The sequence below is a fragment of the Lucilia cuprina genome, chromosome 4 (assembly GCF_022045245.1).
Source record: "Lucilia cuprina isolate Lc7/37 chromosome 4, ASM2204524v1, whole genome shotgun sequence".
Taxonomy (NCBI): domain Eukaryota; kingdom Metazoa; phylum Arthropoda; class Insecta; order Diptera; family Calliphoridae; genus Lucilia; species Lucilia cuprina.
Window position 1 is genome coordinate 2,377,208 of NC_060952.1, and position 13,677 is coordinate 2,390,884.

The window sequence follows — 13,677 nt, forward strand, 5'->3', positions numbered from 1 at the left end:
TATGTACTTATGTCTAGGAATTTATTAAACAAAAACACTCTCACACAAACATTCAAATATTCACACATAAAATGGGTCGCATATTAATTTTTTTGGTCGGTTCTATTGAATGTCTGTATGGAAATTAGCAACGAAATGAAAATGCGTGTACACACTTAATTAAATACTTAAAATATTTATTAACGTATTAAATCATAAAAAATTAAGCATTACAAAAGAGCTGGCGAACATACCCACAAATGAACATAAATTAAGAAACATTGTTGGGCAAAGAATAATTCTTTACAATTATTGTTGTATTAAATTTGATTTTATTTATACAACAAACCAACAAACATACATATTTATGGTTTATTTATGTACCGTATTAATTGAATTCTTTTATTATGTTGTACAAACATTTGTTAACGTTAATATTCAGTGTTTTTATTCAATTCTCTCTGTTGCAGTCGGTGTACAATTTTAATAATTTGTTTTTTTTTATTACATTTTCTTTTCCTTTTTCCATTTCCTGGCTGACTTTTTTTGCGACATTTCAACAATGATTGCGGCATGTTCGTGTTTTGCTATTGGGTCATGTGCGTTGTTGTTTTACCGCAACTTAAGTGTCATGTGGCTGCTGCCATGGTTGCTGCCTCAACATCATTTGGTTATTCGTCGGTGAATCAATTTGATGGTAATCGTTCGATTATGTGACGACAGCTTAGCAGTTGCAGCTCCTGCAGTGGGAGTAGCAACTGCGGTAGAAATAGTGTGGTACACCATCACCACCACCATCACCCGCATCATCATCAAGAACAACTGCAGCAACAACAGCAGCAGCAATTTCAACGCGAACGTTCCTGTACACGATGTCAAAGTTTCCATCGACACCACCACCGGCAAAGGAGAAGATCCTCGGGTGTTCATTACACTGCAGCCACCAATGTGATGTCGAATACCACCAAGGCCATAGTGACGGTAACACCACCCATTACTGCCGGTGGTGCATCACGTTTATCTACGGCAACCACAACATCCGTATCGCCAACATCTTTAACCAGTCTATCATTGGCATCTCCCTGCAATTTAAACAATTCCGGTCACTTGAGCGGTGGTGCAACAACACCACTGCATCCTGGTGTCAGTAAACATTGCACATTTGCCTTGACCCCTATCACGATAGCACCACCGCCAAACAAGGTGTCTTTCCTATCAACCGCAAAATTCCATACGAATTCTATCAATTCAAGTAGTGCAACAATTGCAACCACTCCAACACTACCACAACCACCACCCAACACTCTTGCTGCCGCCGCAGCAGCAATTTCTTCAATTATTACGCCTTCAACACCGCCGACACCTGCAATTGTTGATGAAGATGAAACTGCCATGGTCGATTTAATGAATTCGCACATTCATCCGAAATTGGAAATGCGACCAAGTGTTACAAGTCAAATTACCACAGTGGAAGATGTTGATGAAATTTGTAAACTTCCGCTGGACGATGAATGCGTCGATGCTGTCATTCATCATCAACATCGCTATTCCAGTCCATCGTCCAATTCCTCGTTATCGTTATCTTCGTCCGCTGTTATGACACGTGATAACATTGTTCCTTAAGGTTAGTTAATTAAACGTTTAATGATTTTCGTTTTTTTTATAAGTTTCTTCCAAAACTAAGTAGTCTTCCAAAGAACATAATTAAATGAAAATAAATTATTAGCGAATATTACTTGTTTTTTTATAATCTCAAATAATTTCAAACTTTTTAGTTTTAAGTATATATTTATTAAATCTTTCTGTGATAAACAATGATCTCGTTACAAATGTCCTATTTTTTAAAACTCTTTTGTGGAGTGCATTACATTACAAATTATCTCATTCTTTACTGAATAAGTTTACATTCATAACGAGTTTGTTTTTGATTAATCTATGTAAAAACACAAGCTTTTTATTTATCAAATCCCATGATTATGATAACTTTTTCTCAATCGCTAGTGATAATTCGACCTTAGGTCATTGGTTATTTACATTCTCTTAAGTACTTCATATTTAAAATGGAAAACAATCCCGAATTATCACATTCATGATCGAATAAGCTTTTTTTGTATCGGAGAGAATTTTCGTTATCGTAATAAAGTCTGTTATTGATTCTTTTACTCCCGCGTTCCTTCTCACATATAATTTACTTTTGTTCATTTATTTACTAAAGTTTAGTCAGCCTGAACAAATAATTGTTATACACGTGTGGTAGCGGAATTTAATTATCACAGCAACAATAGAAAAAGCAAAGAAAAAAGTGTGTACTATTGTTATAATTTATTGGATTTAATTATGTAGGTTTGTTTTTTTTATTATATAATTAGTTATATTTATATTGTTAAATCTTGTACCTGCTATTTATCACAACAACAACAACAAAAAAACAATTAAAACAGAAAATAAAACATAATCACTCTTTAATGTGAATTAATACATATTAATCATTAAAATACATAAAATATAGAAAAATAAAACTACCAACAATCAAATACACATTATTAACTCTTACAAAAAAAGTTCAAATTTAAACAGATTGTAAAATGTTCCTTTAATTATTTTTTTTATATTTAAATGAAGTAACTAAATAATAAATACTCTATAAATAAATGTATATTTTAAATCAGAAACATACACACAGCTAAACGTCATATACATATGTGTAAATTCATATGTATGTATGTACATATGTATTTGTATTAAATAACTATCATAAGTAACAGTATAAGTAGATTGTAATAAATAGAGACGTATATGTATGTGTAATTCGCATTATATTATGATAAATTTTGTATTATATAATTTACATACATTTACACAATCGTTTATTCTCTCATCTCTTCACATGAATTATTCCGTATCCATTGGTTGTGTGTTGGTGTTAGTGCACGAGTGTGGAGAAAAGTTTAACTTTGGATCCATAATGATGTCAAAAGTTACCCATAAGGTTAAAAATAGAGTGCATATATTCAAAATAAACACAAAAATATTTGTCAAAACGGGCTATCTAAAAAGTCCTTTCGAACTACTACTACTAAATCAATTGGCTGGTCTATTGACTTGTTAATTTATTACTGAATAGACCAATAAACAAACAGATAGACAAACAAACTGGTCAGTAGAGAGGTCAATTTTTCCTTCTTAAAAATCAATTCAAAAAGTGGTTTATCAAATTCGTATGCAAGATATGATTTTAAATGGATTTTTCAACATGCCCTCGTATACAATAATTTGATTACAAACATACATATATCATTATATTGCATTATAGTAAATGTTACATAATAACACATGCACACACTCAAACATATTTTATATTAATAATTTATATCTAAATATAAGTCCTAGTCATACATACAAACAAAAAAAAAATTATAATACATGAATGTCTGTATGTGAATGAAAGTGAATGAATGAGTGAGTGGCTGAGGATGAGTGAGATTTAGAATATATACATATATATGTAGGTAAGTATGTATATTCGTAACGTACAAATGTAAGTGTAATAAAAAAATACAAAAACACATACATACATTCAGAAATTATATAAAAAAATATAATTTGTATTATACTAAAATAGCTAAATAAATTATATTTATAGTTTTCATACACATACATATGAACAAAAGGAAGAAAAACAATATTTCATGCCTTCAATTTTTATTTCGTTACACATTTATTTGATTAGTTACAAACAAACAGAAATACATATGTTTATTCTAAGTCAGTGTATGTATGTATAAATGTGCAATAATAATTATAATAATAATTTAATTAATAATAATACAATTATCTAACATTAATATTTTAGTATACGTGCTCCTGTAAAATAGAAAAACTCATAAATATTATTTATTTTCTTAAATAAGCTAAAAAATTTAATAATTATTAAATAAATTTTATTTAAAATTTTTTACATTTACTTTAATATAAACCAAAGCGATTTTTTAGAGGCTCATTAGAAAACCGCTTTTGTTTGTTCCTCCCAAGACTAATTCAAGCGAAGTGCAAAATCAAATTTATTCCGAATAAATAAAACATTTGTCTAGTCTGGCATTTTTGCTTGAATTACTCTTGTAATTAAGAATAAATTTTAAACTTTTTATTTATAAAAATTAAAAATAAAACATAAATCAATTATCACTGTAAAAACACCAAAGAATTTCCAACTAAAAGTTACTTTGTACTTTTGAATTTGTATGTTTTCTTTCTGTTAAAAATTTGAAATTAATTGAATAAATACAAATTTGTCATCTACATTTCTATGTTTAATTTTAAGTGTAAAAAAAACATTTAAAACCAACATGTCTGTGTAACAAATTGATTAAATTTACAAAATCAATAAAAGAAACTAAACTAAAATTTATATTTATAAAAAAAAACAAAACAATAAAAAAATGAAAGAAACACATCAATTAAAATTTTGACTTTTTAATTAAATTGATGGTCAACTAAACAAAAGGTAAGTTTAATTAGAAATGAATGTTTAATTAAAATCTACTACATATTAAGTACATAAATGTATTATTTATTTAAAACATACATTAATACAAAAAAAAAAAAAACTATCATCAAATAAATTTAATATCAATATTTACAAATACTTACATATTCTTTAATTATTTTTATTCAAATACACGTAAACTTTTATAAAAAATCTTTACATTTGCAACAAGACTGGCATAATTCTAAATTCGGGTTTTTATTAGTTAACCTGATGAATATAAAACGGTGGGTATAACCACAAAGATCCTATGGGCCGACCCAGATGAGAGCAAGATGTGAGATCTCAAAACACCCAAATAACACTAACACTGATTGAAAAATTCTTAGGAAACACGTCCAGAAAGTTGAGTTTTTAAACAAAGAAAAATTATTGAACAAAATTTGTTTCTTCTTCCATCAAAAGTAGCGCGCAACAGGCCCAATAAGTGCATTTTTTTGGATTTGATGTACAGGCCTATTCTGAACATTAAATTTCCGGGGAGATTGTTCCCCTCCTATACATAAAGCATACGTAGGGAATATACTCCCGAGAAATTATTATTCATAATTGGACTGATCCTCCTATTAATCTAACCTATACGTATGCGCACGTGGTAAGTACCTACTTGCCGCAAATGTTATCGCCGTGTTATAATAATGAGTTAATATTCTAATTAATAAGTAGAAAAAAGAGGCTTTTTACTAATTAGCTTTCAATGTACCTAAGTTTTTGCTGGGTATATCAGGTAATCTGTTTAAAAGTTTTCGTTTTACTTTAAACTAGTTTTTTTTTTTAATTTATGCCGGTCTGGTAGCAAATGATCAATTAATATTTATATATTTTATGTCAATTTAAAATTCGCAAAATAAAGCAATAACCACCCTTATTTCTGGCATGTATATGACGTAATGCTCTTTTTTATTTGCATTTTAGTCAGCGTTGAATTTCTTTTACAATATTAATATTTAAACATTGCAAAAACTCATAATATACTTTTGGGTAGCAATGAGAATTATAAATCTGGAACCGAATAACTTTTTCTTATAGAAATTAATTTTTAAAGTCATGAATCTTATCAAATACCATTATCTCAAAAATAAGAATTAGGATCAATTTTATTCAATCACGTATGCTATTATTCCATATCAACTTAAAAATTAACAATATAAGAATTACAAATATTTACCATCATTTTCGTGAAATGTTATGGTGCTTAAATTTTTGGTAGTTTTTACTGGGTGATTTGGTCCAAACCTATAGATTCTTGAGATATCCTAAAAGTAAAAATATAATATATAAAATTTATTTTGTTAATTAATGAAATACTATGTTAGTATTTTATAAGGGATTATTAATTTATTTTATATTTAGAGATATTCTTAAATGAATTTTTTAAAACACTATTTCTCGAAACACTCTAATGTATACATATACAAATTGACAGCGTGATAGTTTTCCTAGTAATCAGAAGAGTATTTCATGTAATGTTTGAAAACTTTTTAATTTAATAAACGAAATACAAATATTAAAATGAGAATCTAATAATATCTGTCTCTCCCTTTTATGTTTATGGCAAAATAAGATTTCTGCGTTATATTTAGAGACTAAAAATCAGATGCTTTTGGAAATATAAAAACTAGATGTTTTTACAACTTATCACATGCCTTTAGTGGCAAGTGATCTAGTTAAGTACGTAGTTATTTCCACAGCAACCACAATTACCAACGACCAATGTTAGTATTTTGTAAGGCACAACACAGTATGTATGTAAACGAAATATCACTAAATTTAAATAAAATATTGTCATCGTTAAATTTAAATACTACACTATAAAAGTTAACAATCGAGGTAAAACAATTTCTATTTATAAAAGTTACGTTTGAATGCATTGTTGAAAACCACCACCAACAATTTTGTCCACAAATAATAAATAGTGGCCACTAGTTGGTAGTTTTATCAAGTGCAGCATTTGATAATGGCGCCATCAGTATTTAAATGAAATAATACAAAATTAAAAAATAAAAACTGCAGAAATAATAAAAAAGTAGTGAAATCGAAAAAAACTTTACTAAATATTATCCAAAATGAAAGTTTGTCGTTTCATAAAAACTGCGTGGCGTGTTAATGTTCGCAATTGCAATATTAGTTGTGTTTCCCCCATTTTATTTTGAAACTTTTTAGTTTCTAACAAATATACATATATATAGGTACAAACGTATGTATATAAAAATAATATTGCAACAGTTTGAGTAGTGAGTATTTTTGTCATTTCGCCACATACACACGCATAACCTATAAATTATACTATATACGGTGGTAACTATAAGGAAAAAGATGAACTAACAAAACGAACAATTTTTGTTGCATTTGAATTTGGTCATGACTTGCATTGTGAATTTCAATAAAACTTAAAACTAGAAAAAAACCGTTTTAATGGATTGCTTTAAGCTTTCAACTTTTAAGCGTAAAGTAATTAAAAATAGTTAAGTTTCATTTGTGTAGTTACTGTTGTTTTTTCTACTTTTTTCTAGAACAAAAAAAAAAATAACCAGAAAAATGGCAACAAATAAAATAGAAATAAAGTGGAAAATTAATATTGCAGTTTAAATAATAAAAAAAAACTATTTACGAGCAATACTGAATAGAATGGAAAAAATAAAATATATTTATTTTCTGAGTTTTCTATTTTTATTTGAACAACAAATGCCAAAAAGATTTACTTCCTAAAAAGAATATAAAAGAATAGCAGCATTTCAGAATACTTTCCTATCGATACATTTAGCTTTTTCTAAACTGACAAATTTTGGATTATGCCAGACTTCAAGTTTGATTAGAAAGATTTAACGTCTAATCGTTTTTGCATAAGGCGGTTAATATATACAGAGATGAAAAATTCCGTACGATTGTACTTTTTGACATCGAAAATGATGGAGTAGAAAATATACGAGTCTATTGACTATATAATAGTCCATATAAAAGTCAATAGACTGACTAATAGGTTGGCTTAGTCTATTCAAATACAATTATTTTGTATCGAAATTCATTGGAATTCTTATGATCGACGTACGAAAGGTGGCATATGTTACAATTTTCACCAAACTTTGGAATATGAGTATGTACTTTAATGTAATTCCATTCTTAAAATATAAAATTGTTACTTTAGTCAAATTTTTATAAATAACTACAGTATCAACACAATTTAAACATAAACAATTTGTAAATATCATGGTTGAGTTTTGTAAAAAAATTATCCAATAATAACATAATTGAATAGAGTTTTTTCTTAAACTTTAATACATGTCGACAATAACGTCCACTTAACCTTGACATCTATTTGTAACAAATTACAGTTAGCCACATCATACTTAAATACAAATACATACAATATATTTAAAACAATTTGTATGTATTTATGTATCTTTTAAATCATGGTCAATGATGCCCCCATTAGATTTTGCCAGACCTTAAATGTCTGACCAAATGTCTACTGGTCATAAAAAAGCACAAGAATAAGAACATAAACTGGAGATGATTTTACTATAATATAGACTTTTTGACCTAATGAATAATTCATGCAAAAAATAAAGACAATATACTAGCTCTAGCTGATAAGTTACGCATAAAAGGTATGAAGGCAACACATACTTAAAAAAAATTCCTAAATACTTGTTAATACACTTGAGTATATGTGGCTAAAATTCTTTGTTAAAAAGTAAATGATACAGTCAATGCATGCAATAGCAGTAGCAGCAGACACATACAGAAAATGATAAATAATGAAGACATATAACACAGGATCAAAAAGAAATTTAAGCTAAAAATTTGTAAATTGTTGCAAAAAACTTCAAGGCCAAAAATATTTAAAAAGTTTTTCTGCTTTCAATAAAATCAAAATGTATTTCAGACAAAAAAGAGCAGAGTAAGAAGAATTAGGATGCCGGCTGTTATTAGAAATTTCCAAATAAAGCCTATATACAGACATAATTAAGAAAATACATATACATATGTATATAATTTACATGTCCGATGGACTTAACATATTTTTCAAGTGTCGAGAGAAGCATTCAAGTGTCTGGGTTTTTTTTCAAATGGGGTAGAACATTCTCCTTATCTCCTTATCATTCTTCTTATCGTCCACTTTTATCCAACCGAAAATGGAAGGATATCCAAAATTATTAAATCATAAATTTATTAATTAACAGATGCAACGTGGGGTGTATTTCCCTGTTATAGATACTATAATGGAATATGTTCCTCTGAAATAAGGGAACTCGTTTTCGATATCCGAATACTCTTACACAGCAGACTAGTCTCATCACACTCCCATTCATTCATTCCTCAGCCGCACTGTTCGTATGTGAAAAAAATTTCCTGCAGAAGTATTTCCCGCCACACTTTAACCATATTTCCACTTTGTTACCCTTCTTAAAGCTAATATTCTAATATTAAAAAAATTTTGATGTGTTATTTAAGTGTCAAACGTATAGACTCTTTAATAAATTTGTAGCTGCTTTTAATTTTGGGTTAAGATATCCTGATTATGCCCAATCCTCTAGAAATTTGTATTTTTATATCCTACACTACTTTAGAGGGGTGAGTATATTGGGTTTGTGCTGATATTTGTAACATACGAAAATATTCGTTCTATACCCACCTTAAAGTATGCCAATCGGCTTAGAATCGTTTTCTAAGTCGATTAAGCTGGACGGACATCTGACTGTCCATGTAAATTTTCTGTTCAATGTACAGCTCGCAAACTTCATGATACTTGGATGAATTTTGGCAAACACTCACGACGAAGCCTATTGAGAATGGATAAAATCGGCCCATCGTTTCGCCTAGCCCCCGTACGGTACTCCGTACTCTACCAACATTTTTAAGGATAGGCCCATATTTTCCACTTCTCCCCTTTAAGCCCTCTAGTAAAAAATATATTTTTTTGCCAAAAGTAATTAAAAATATACCACAATAAAATTAAATTATCCCCATTTTTAACATAATGACTGGTGTAGGGTATCATATGGTCGGCTGTCCCAGACTATACATTCATACTTGTTTTACTATGGGTTTCATTTATTAGTGTGTGTTGTTATTATAAGTATTAATTACGTACATACATAAAACTATTTAAGGAAAATATTTGTTTGATGATGTTTAACTTTTTATAAAGAAATTTTTTTTTTATATATTCAACATAAAAAGTCCTGAAGCAGCCAAATAAGTTAAAAATCCATATCAAAATGACTTATTGTCTATTATTAAAAATATTATTCTAAAAATATTCATGAATCATGTGGGAGAAAGTAGAACGCAGATTGTTGTTGCTTTAAAACTTTAATTATTTTGCTTTAAAACTTTAATTTTATCAAAGCGATTTAAAAAAAATTTAGAAATATTATGAACTTTTAATGCAACTTATAATAAATATCTAATTTAAATTTTAAAATCTTTTAAAATGAGTGTTTATATTTGTTTGTCTAAATATTTTAAACTACTTATTGTTTCTTAATTCACTTCTTCTACATTACGGCAAGTTGCCTTATAATGGGAAGGTTTTGAAAACAAATTTAAAAAATTATTCCAATCCGATTAACTTATTTTTATTATAAATACTTTTTGCCTGTGTAAGCATTAAATAGTAATTCAGGTGCAAAATCGCATTTTAAATGTCTTTATCCTATTTTATTCAATTTTTGTTCACACGCATAGGAACTTTAATGTACGTGGGTAGTATGATAATTATAGCAATGGTATTTAACTAGATAAATCATAACAATTATAATAAAAAAACTTGCTTTTACAAATATTTCCTATATTTATTTGAAATTTTACATTTAAATAACTTAATGATTGCCCTACGTACACATACGCTTTTATAGGTTTTTGTTTAATTTTTATTTATTTTTGCGTGCCTCAGCTTGTTTTTCTTTCTTCATGACATATTCGTGAAAATTTCAACAGGACTTTTAGATGTTTCGAATGTGATAATTCAATGTTTATTCAGCCAGAAAATTTACAAAAATTTTGTCTTGTTCTGTGTGCTGTTGTATTTAAAACATGAAGCCGATTTCATTCACACAAACGTTATTACATTGTATTTACATGTTTATGTATGTGTTTTTTGAATTTCTAAAGAAAAATATTTTGAAATTTTATGTAAGTTTAAAACGATCACATTAAACACCTTACAAAACTTACAAAAATTATTTACACAAATAATTAAAAGGCTTACTGCAAAAACATGATAAATCAGTAATTTACATTGACAAAATTTAAAATTTTTGGAAAACTTAAATTTTGGTTTATAAAATTTTATTTTAATACTGGAACACAGAATCATATTTTGTGTTCCAGTATTAAATATACATAAGCATCCTGTAGAGTATGTTATAGAAATAACTCTAAAATATAATATAGCGCAATTTTGCTGTACAATGAATTAATATATCAATCAGTGTGTTATTCTGTCAATTCTAAATAAGTGTTTAGGCGTTAAGTAGAAACTTTAAGCGTGAATGTGGCATTACATTATAACACATATTAAGAGTTTGTGAGCTCAGGCATGAACAATTAGAAATTTTAAATAACTTATGAACTAGTTTAGTGTATATTCATAATTAAAGTAAACTGCATGAGTTATATCCCTATAAAACCATCTTTCTATATGTTTCGAACGTATCAAATATTTGACGATTATAAAAGCAAGCCTGTTAGAATTATTCCAGATTTGGTTTCTGAAGACCACATACATCTGGTTTTCAGACAAATTTTTTTCAACAAACATCTATGCGAATATTCATACGAACATCTAAAACTCGATTTTACTTTTTATAAGGATAACTATACAGAACGTACATATACTTTAATAAAATTCTATTGTGGAAATTATAAACACATGTACCCTGAACTACAGGGTTATAAAAACCAAACGAAATTATTGGAATGTGGAATGGTTGACATTAAATAAACAATAACCTTTTTATTTTAGTATTTATTTCTTCTATTTTAAAACAATTCTAACACATGTATTAGGAGGAGTATTCTTAAAAATACAAAAATACAAACAAGCGTCTCGAATAAACGTAAATTTTAACAGTGGGGGATAAATATTTTTTAACCATAGTTCACTTATTTAATATAAAATCTAACTTGACGATTTTGTTTATTTAGGAGATGTAAGCTTTAATGAACACTGTAAGATCTTCAAGATTCATACTAATGATAACTTAAATTATTCCGATATACATCTGCATGTCAGATCGAAATAAATATCGGACCAATCTTATCTGAAAAACACAAGGTCCTGTCAATGTTTTATATACGGACGCTGAAGTAAAGAACAACAATGTTAATAGACACTGTAAAATACGATTGTATTTTGAAAAATTTTTACACTAATCGTATGTATGTTTATATAGATATGTTAAAGCGTGAATTTCAATAAAAAAAATAATAGTGTAAAGTCGTAACCATTTGGTCTAATACAACATACATATGCGTATCTGTGAGAGAGTAGCAGCAAATGGGTGAACAAAAAGTATTAAATTAGTGGGTGGAAGATTATTAAATGTTACAGTGGTATTTTATGCTTTTCAATGATGGCGACGATAGTAACGACAACGACGCTGGTGATGATGATGATGTGTTACACTTTGATTTTGTTTTATATTTTACTTGTTCCCTTCAAATGCCAAACTTTGCAGCGATTACGAGCGAGGGTGTAGAAAAAATAAATAACATTATTTTTTCCTAATACATACAAAAATGCGTATTAGTACGAGGAACGAGGTTAACAGCAAGGTCACTTCAAGGATGACGCAAAAATTTACGTGTCTTTTATATGTATGTATGTGTGCTGCTACTACATTCATTTAAGAGTTATTGAATTGAAAGTAAAAACCACACTAACAGCTAAATGATTTAAGCCAAAAAAAAGCAATTCCAAAATACAATACTTAAATGTTGTTCTTGCATATTTATAAGTTATTTGCCAAAATATGTGTTTAAATTTAATGTTAAGATTTGTTTTCGATACACATATCTAATGTTTAAATGAATGTTGAGCTTTGATTTTTTAAAGGGTCAATAAATATAGTCCACTTTTGCCATCTACATTTTTATTTTGGAAACAATTGTCTTTAGTATTTTTCCAATTTTTATTAAACTCTTGTAGAATGGAGTATTGTAATATTCAGTACAATAGTAATATGTGTTTATGTAAAATTTCAGAGTTTTAAAACATTAGTAACATTACTTTGATTTTAAAATTTTGCCAGTATGTGCCATGTATACATATTTTCATATGCATGCCAGCATTAAATATGTAGGAACATAAAAATAATGAATTAATATAAAATCTATATATTCAAACATGTGTTGCAAGCAGTGTTGCCAGTTTACCATTTTTAAAGTTGAATTTATATATGTTTTAGCTTCTGACTTTTTCTAGTTTTATTCCGTTTTCTTATTCAGCCGTCTAAAGGCAAAAATTTTTAAATTTTGTATGTATAAATGTATCATAACAACATTTATGTTTCCTCGATAAACGACCGTCATCTCGGTTTATTGCAGTCCCGGGGTAAATAGGTTCTACCAGATAACCTACAGAAGAGTAAGTGTGGTACTAAGCGTTGGAAATGAGTTGGTGTTAAATGTATATGGTACAACACATAGAGTAAGTATTTGTCGGAGTTGTATCTTTTTTGATCAGAGATTAAATAGCTCAAGTACTTCAGCAAAGTGCCCATATACTGGACCGGAAATTTCATATACTTAAATTGCCTCATGCGTGTAAGAATTACAATGGAGCGGTTGTTAGCGTCACTAAAGCTTATCCAGTGGACCACGGTGATATAGGCCAACACGGCAAGTGTTCACGTAAAACAATTCGGCACTTTAAAAGTTTTTGTAACAAATGGATTATTTATTTAATGAACATTTTAATCATAATTATAAATTCTATCTGTTTTATAACTTATAACTGATTTTCAGTAAGCTCTTCTTATTCTTATGAACAAAATAAGACATACCCAGAAAAAACTCTATTTCTAGGCCTTTCGAAAATCATTAGATTTGGTTGAGATTATTTTTCACTTGTTTTATTACAAATTTTTAAGTATAAAAAGCTTTTTAATATGCGAAATAGCTTTTTATTTCTGAAGCTCCTAGCA

The 13,677-nt window shown here is 28.2% G+C and overlaps 1 protein-coding gene across 4 annotated transcripts in view; it reads left to right on the top strand.

Moving 5' to 3' along the window:
- The window catches only part of LOC111690547 (dopamine receptor 2), a 49,487-nt gene extending 45,649 nt beyond the window's left edge, over window positions 1-3,838 (top strand). For 2 of the 4 annotated variants that reach the window (XR_006940558.1, XM_046948628.1), the window contains one exon: window positions 607-845. Coding sequence is in view for 2 of the 4 variants with exons in the window: in XM_046948628.1 (XP_046804584.1) it covers window positions 607-696 (90 nt within the window). In the remaining 2 variants the exon portion in view is untranslated. Of the gene's footprint in view, window positions 1-606 lie in introns of all 4 variants that reach the window. The other 2 variants (XR_006940556.1, XM_046948626.1) reach the window with 2 other exon arrangements.
- Window positions 3,839-13,677: the final 9,839 nt, after the last annotated feature.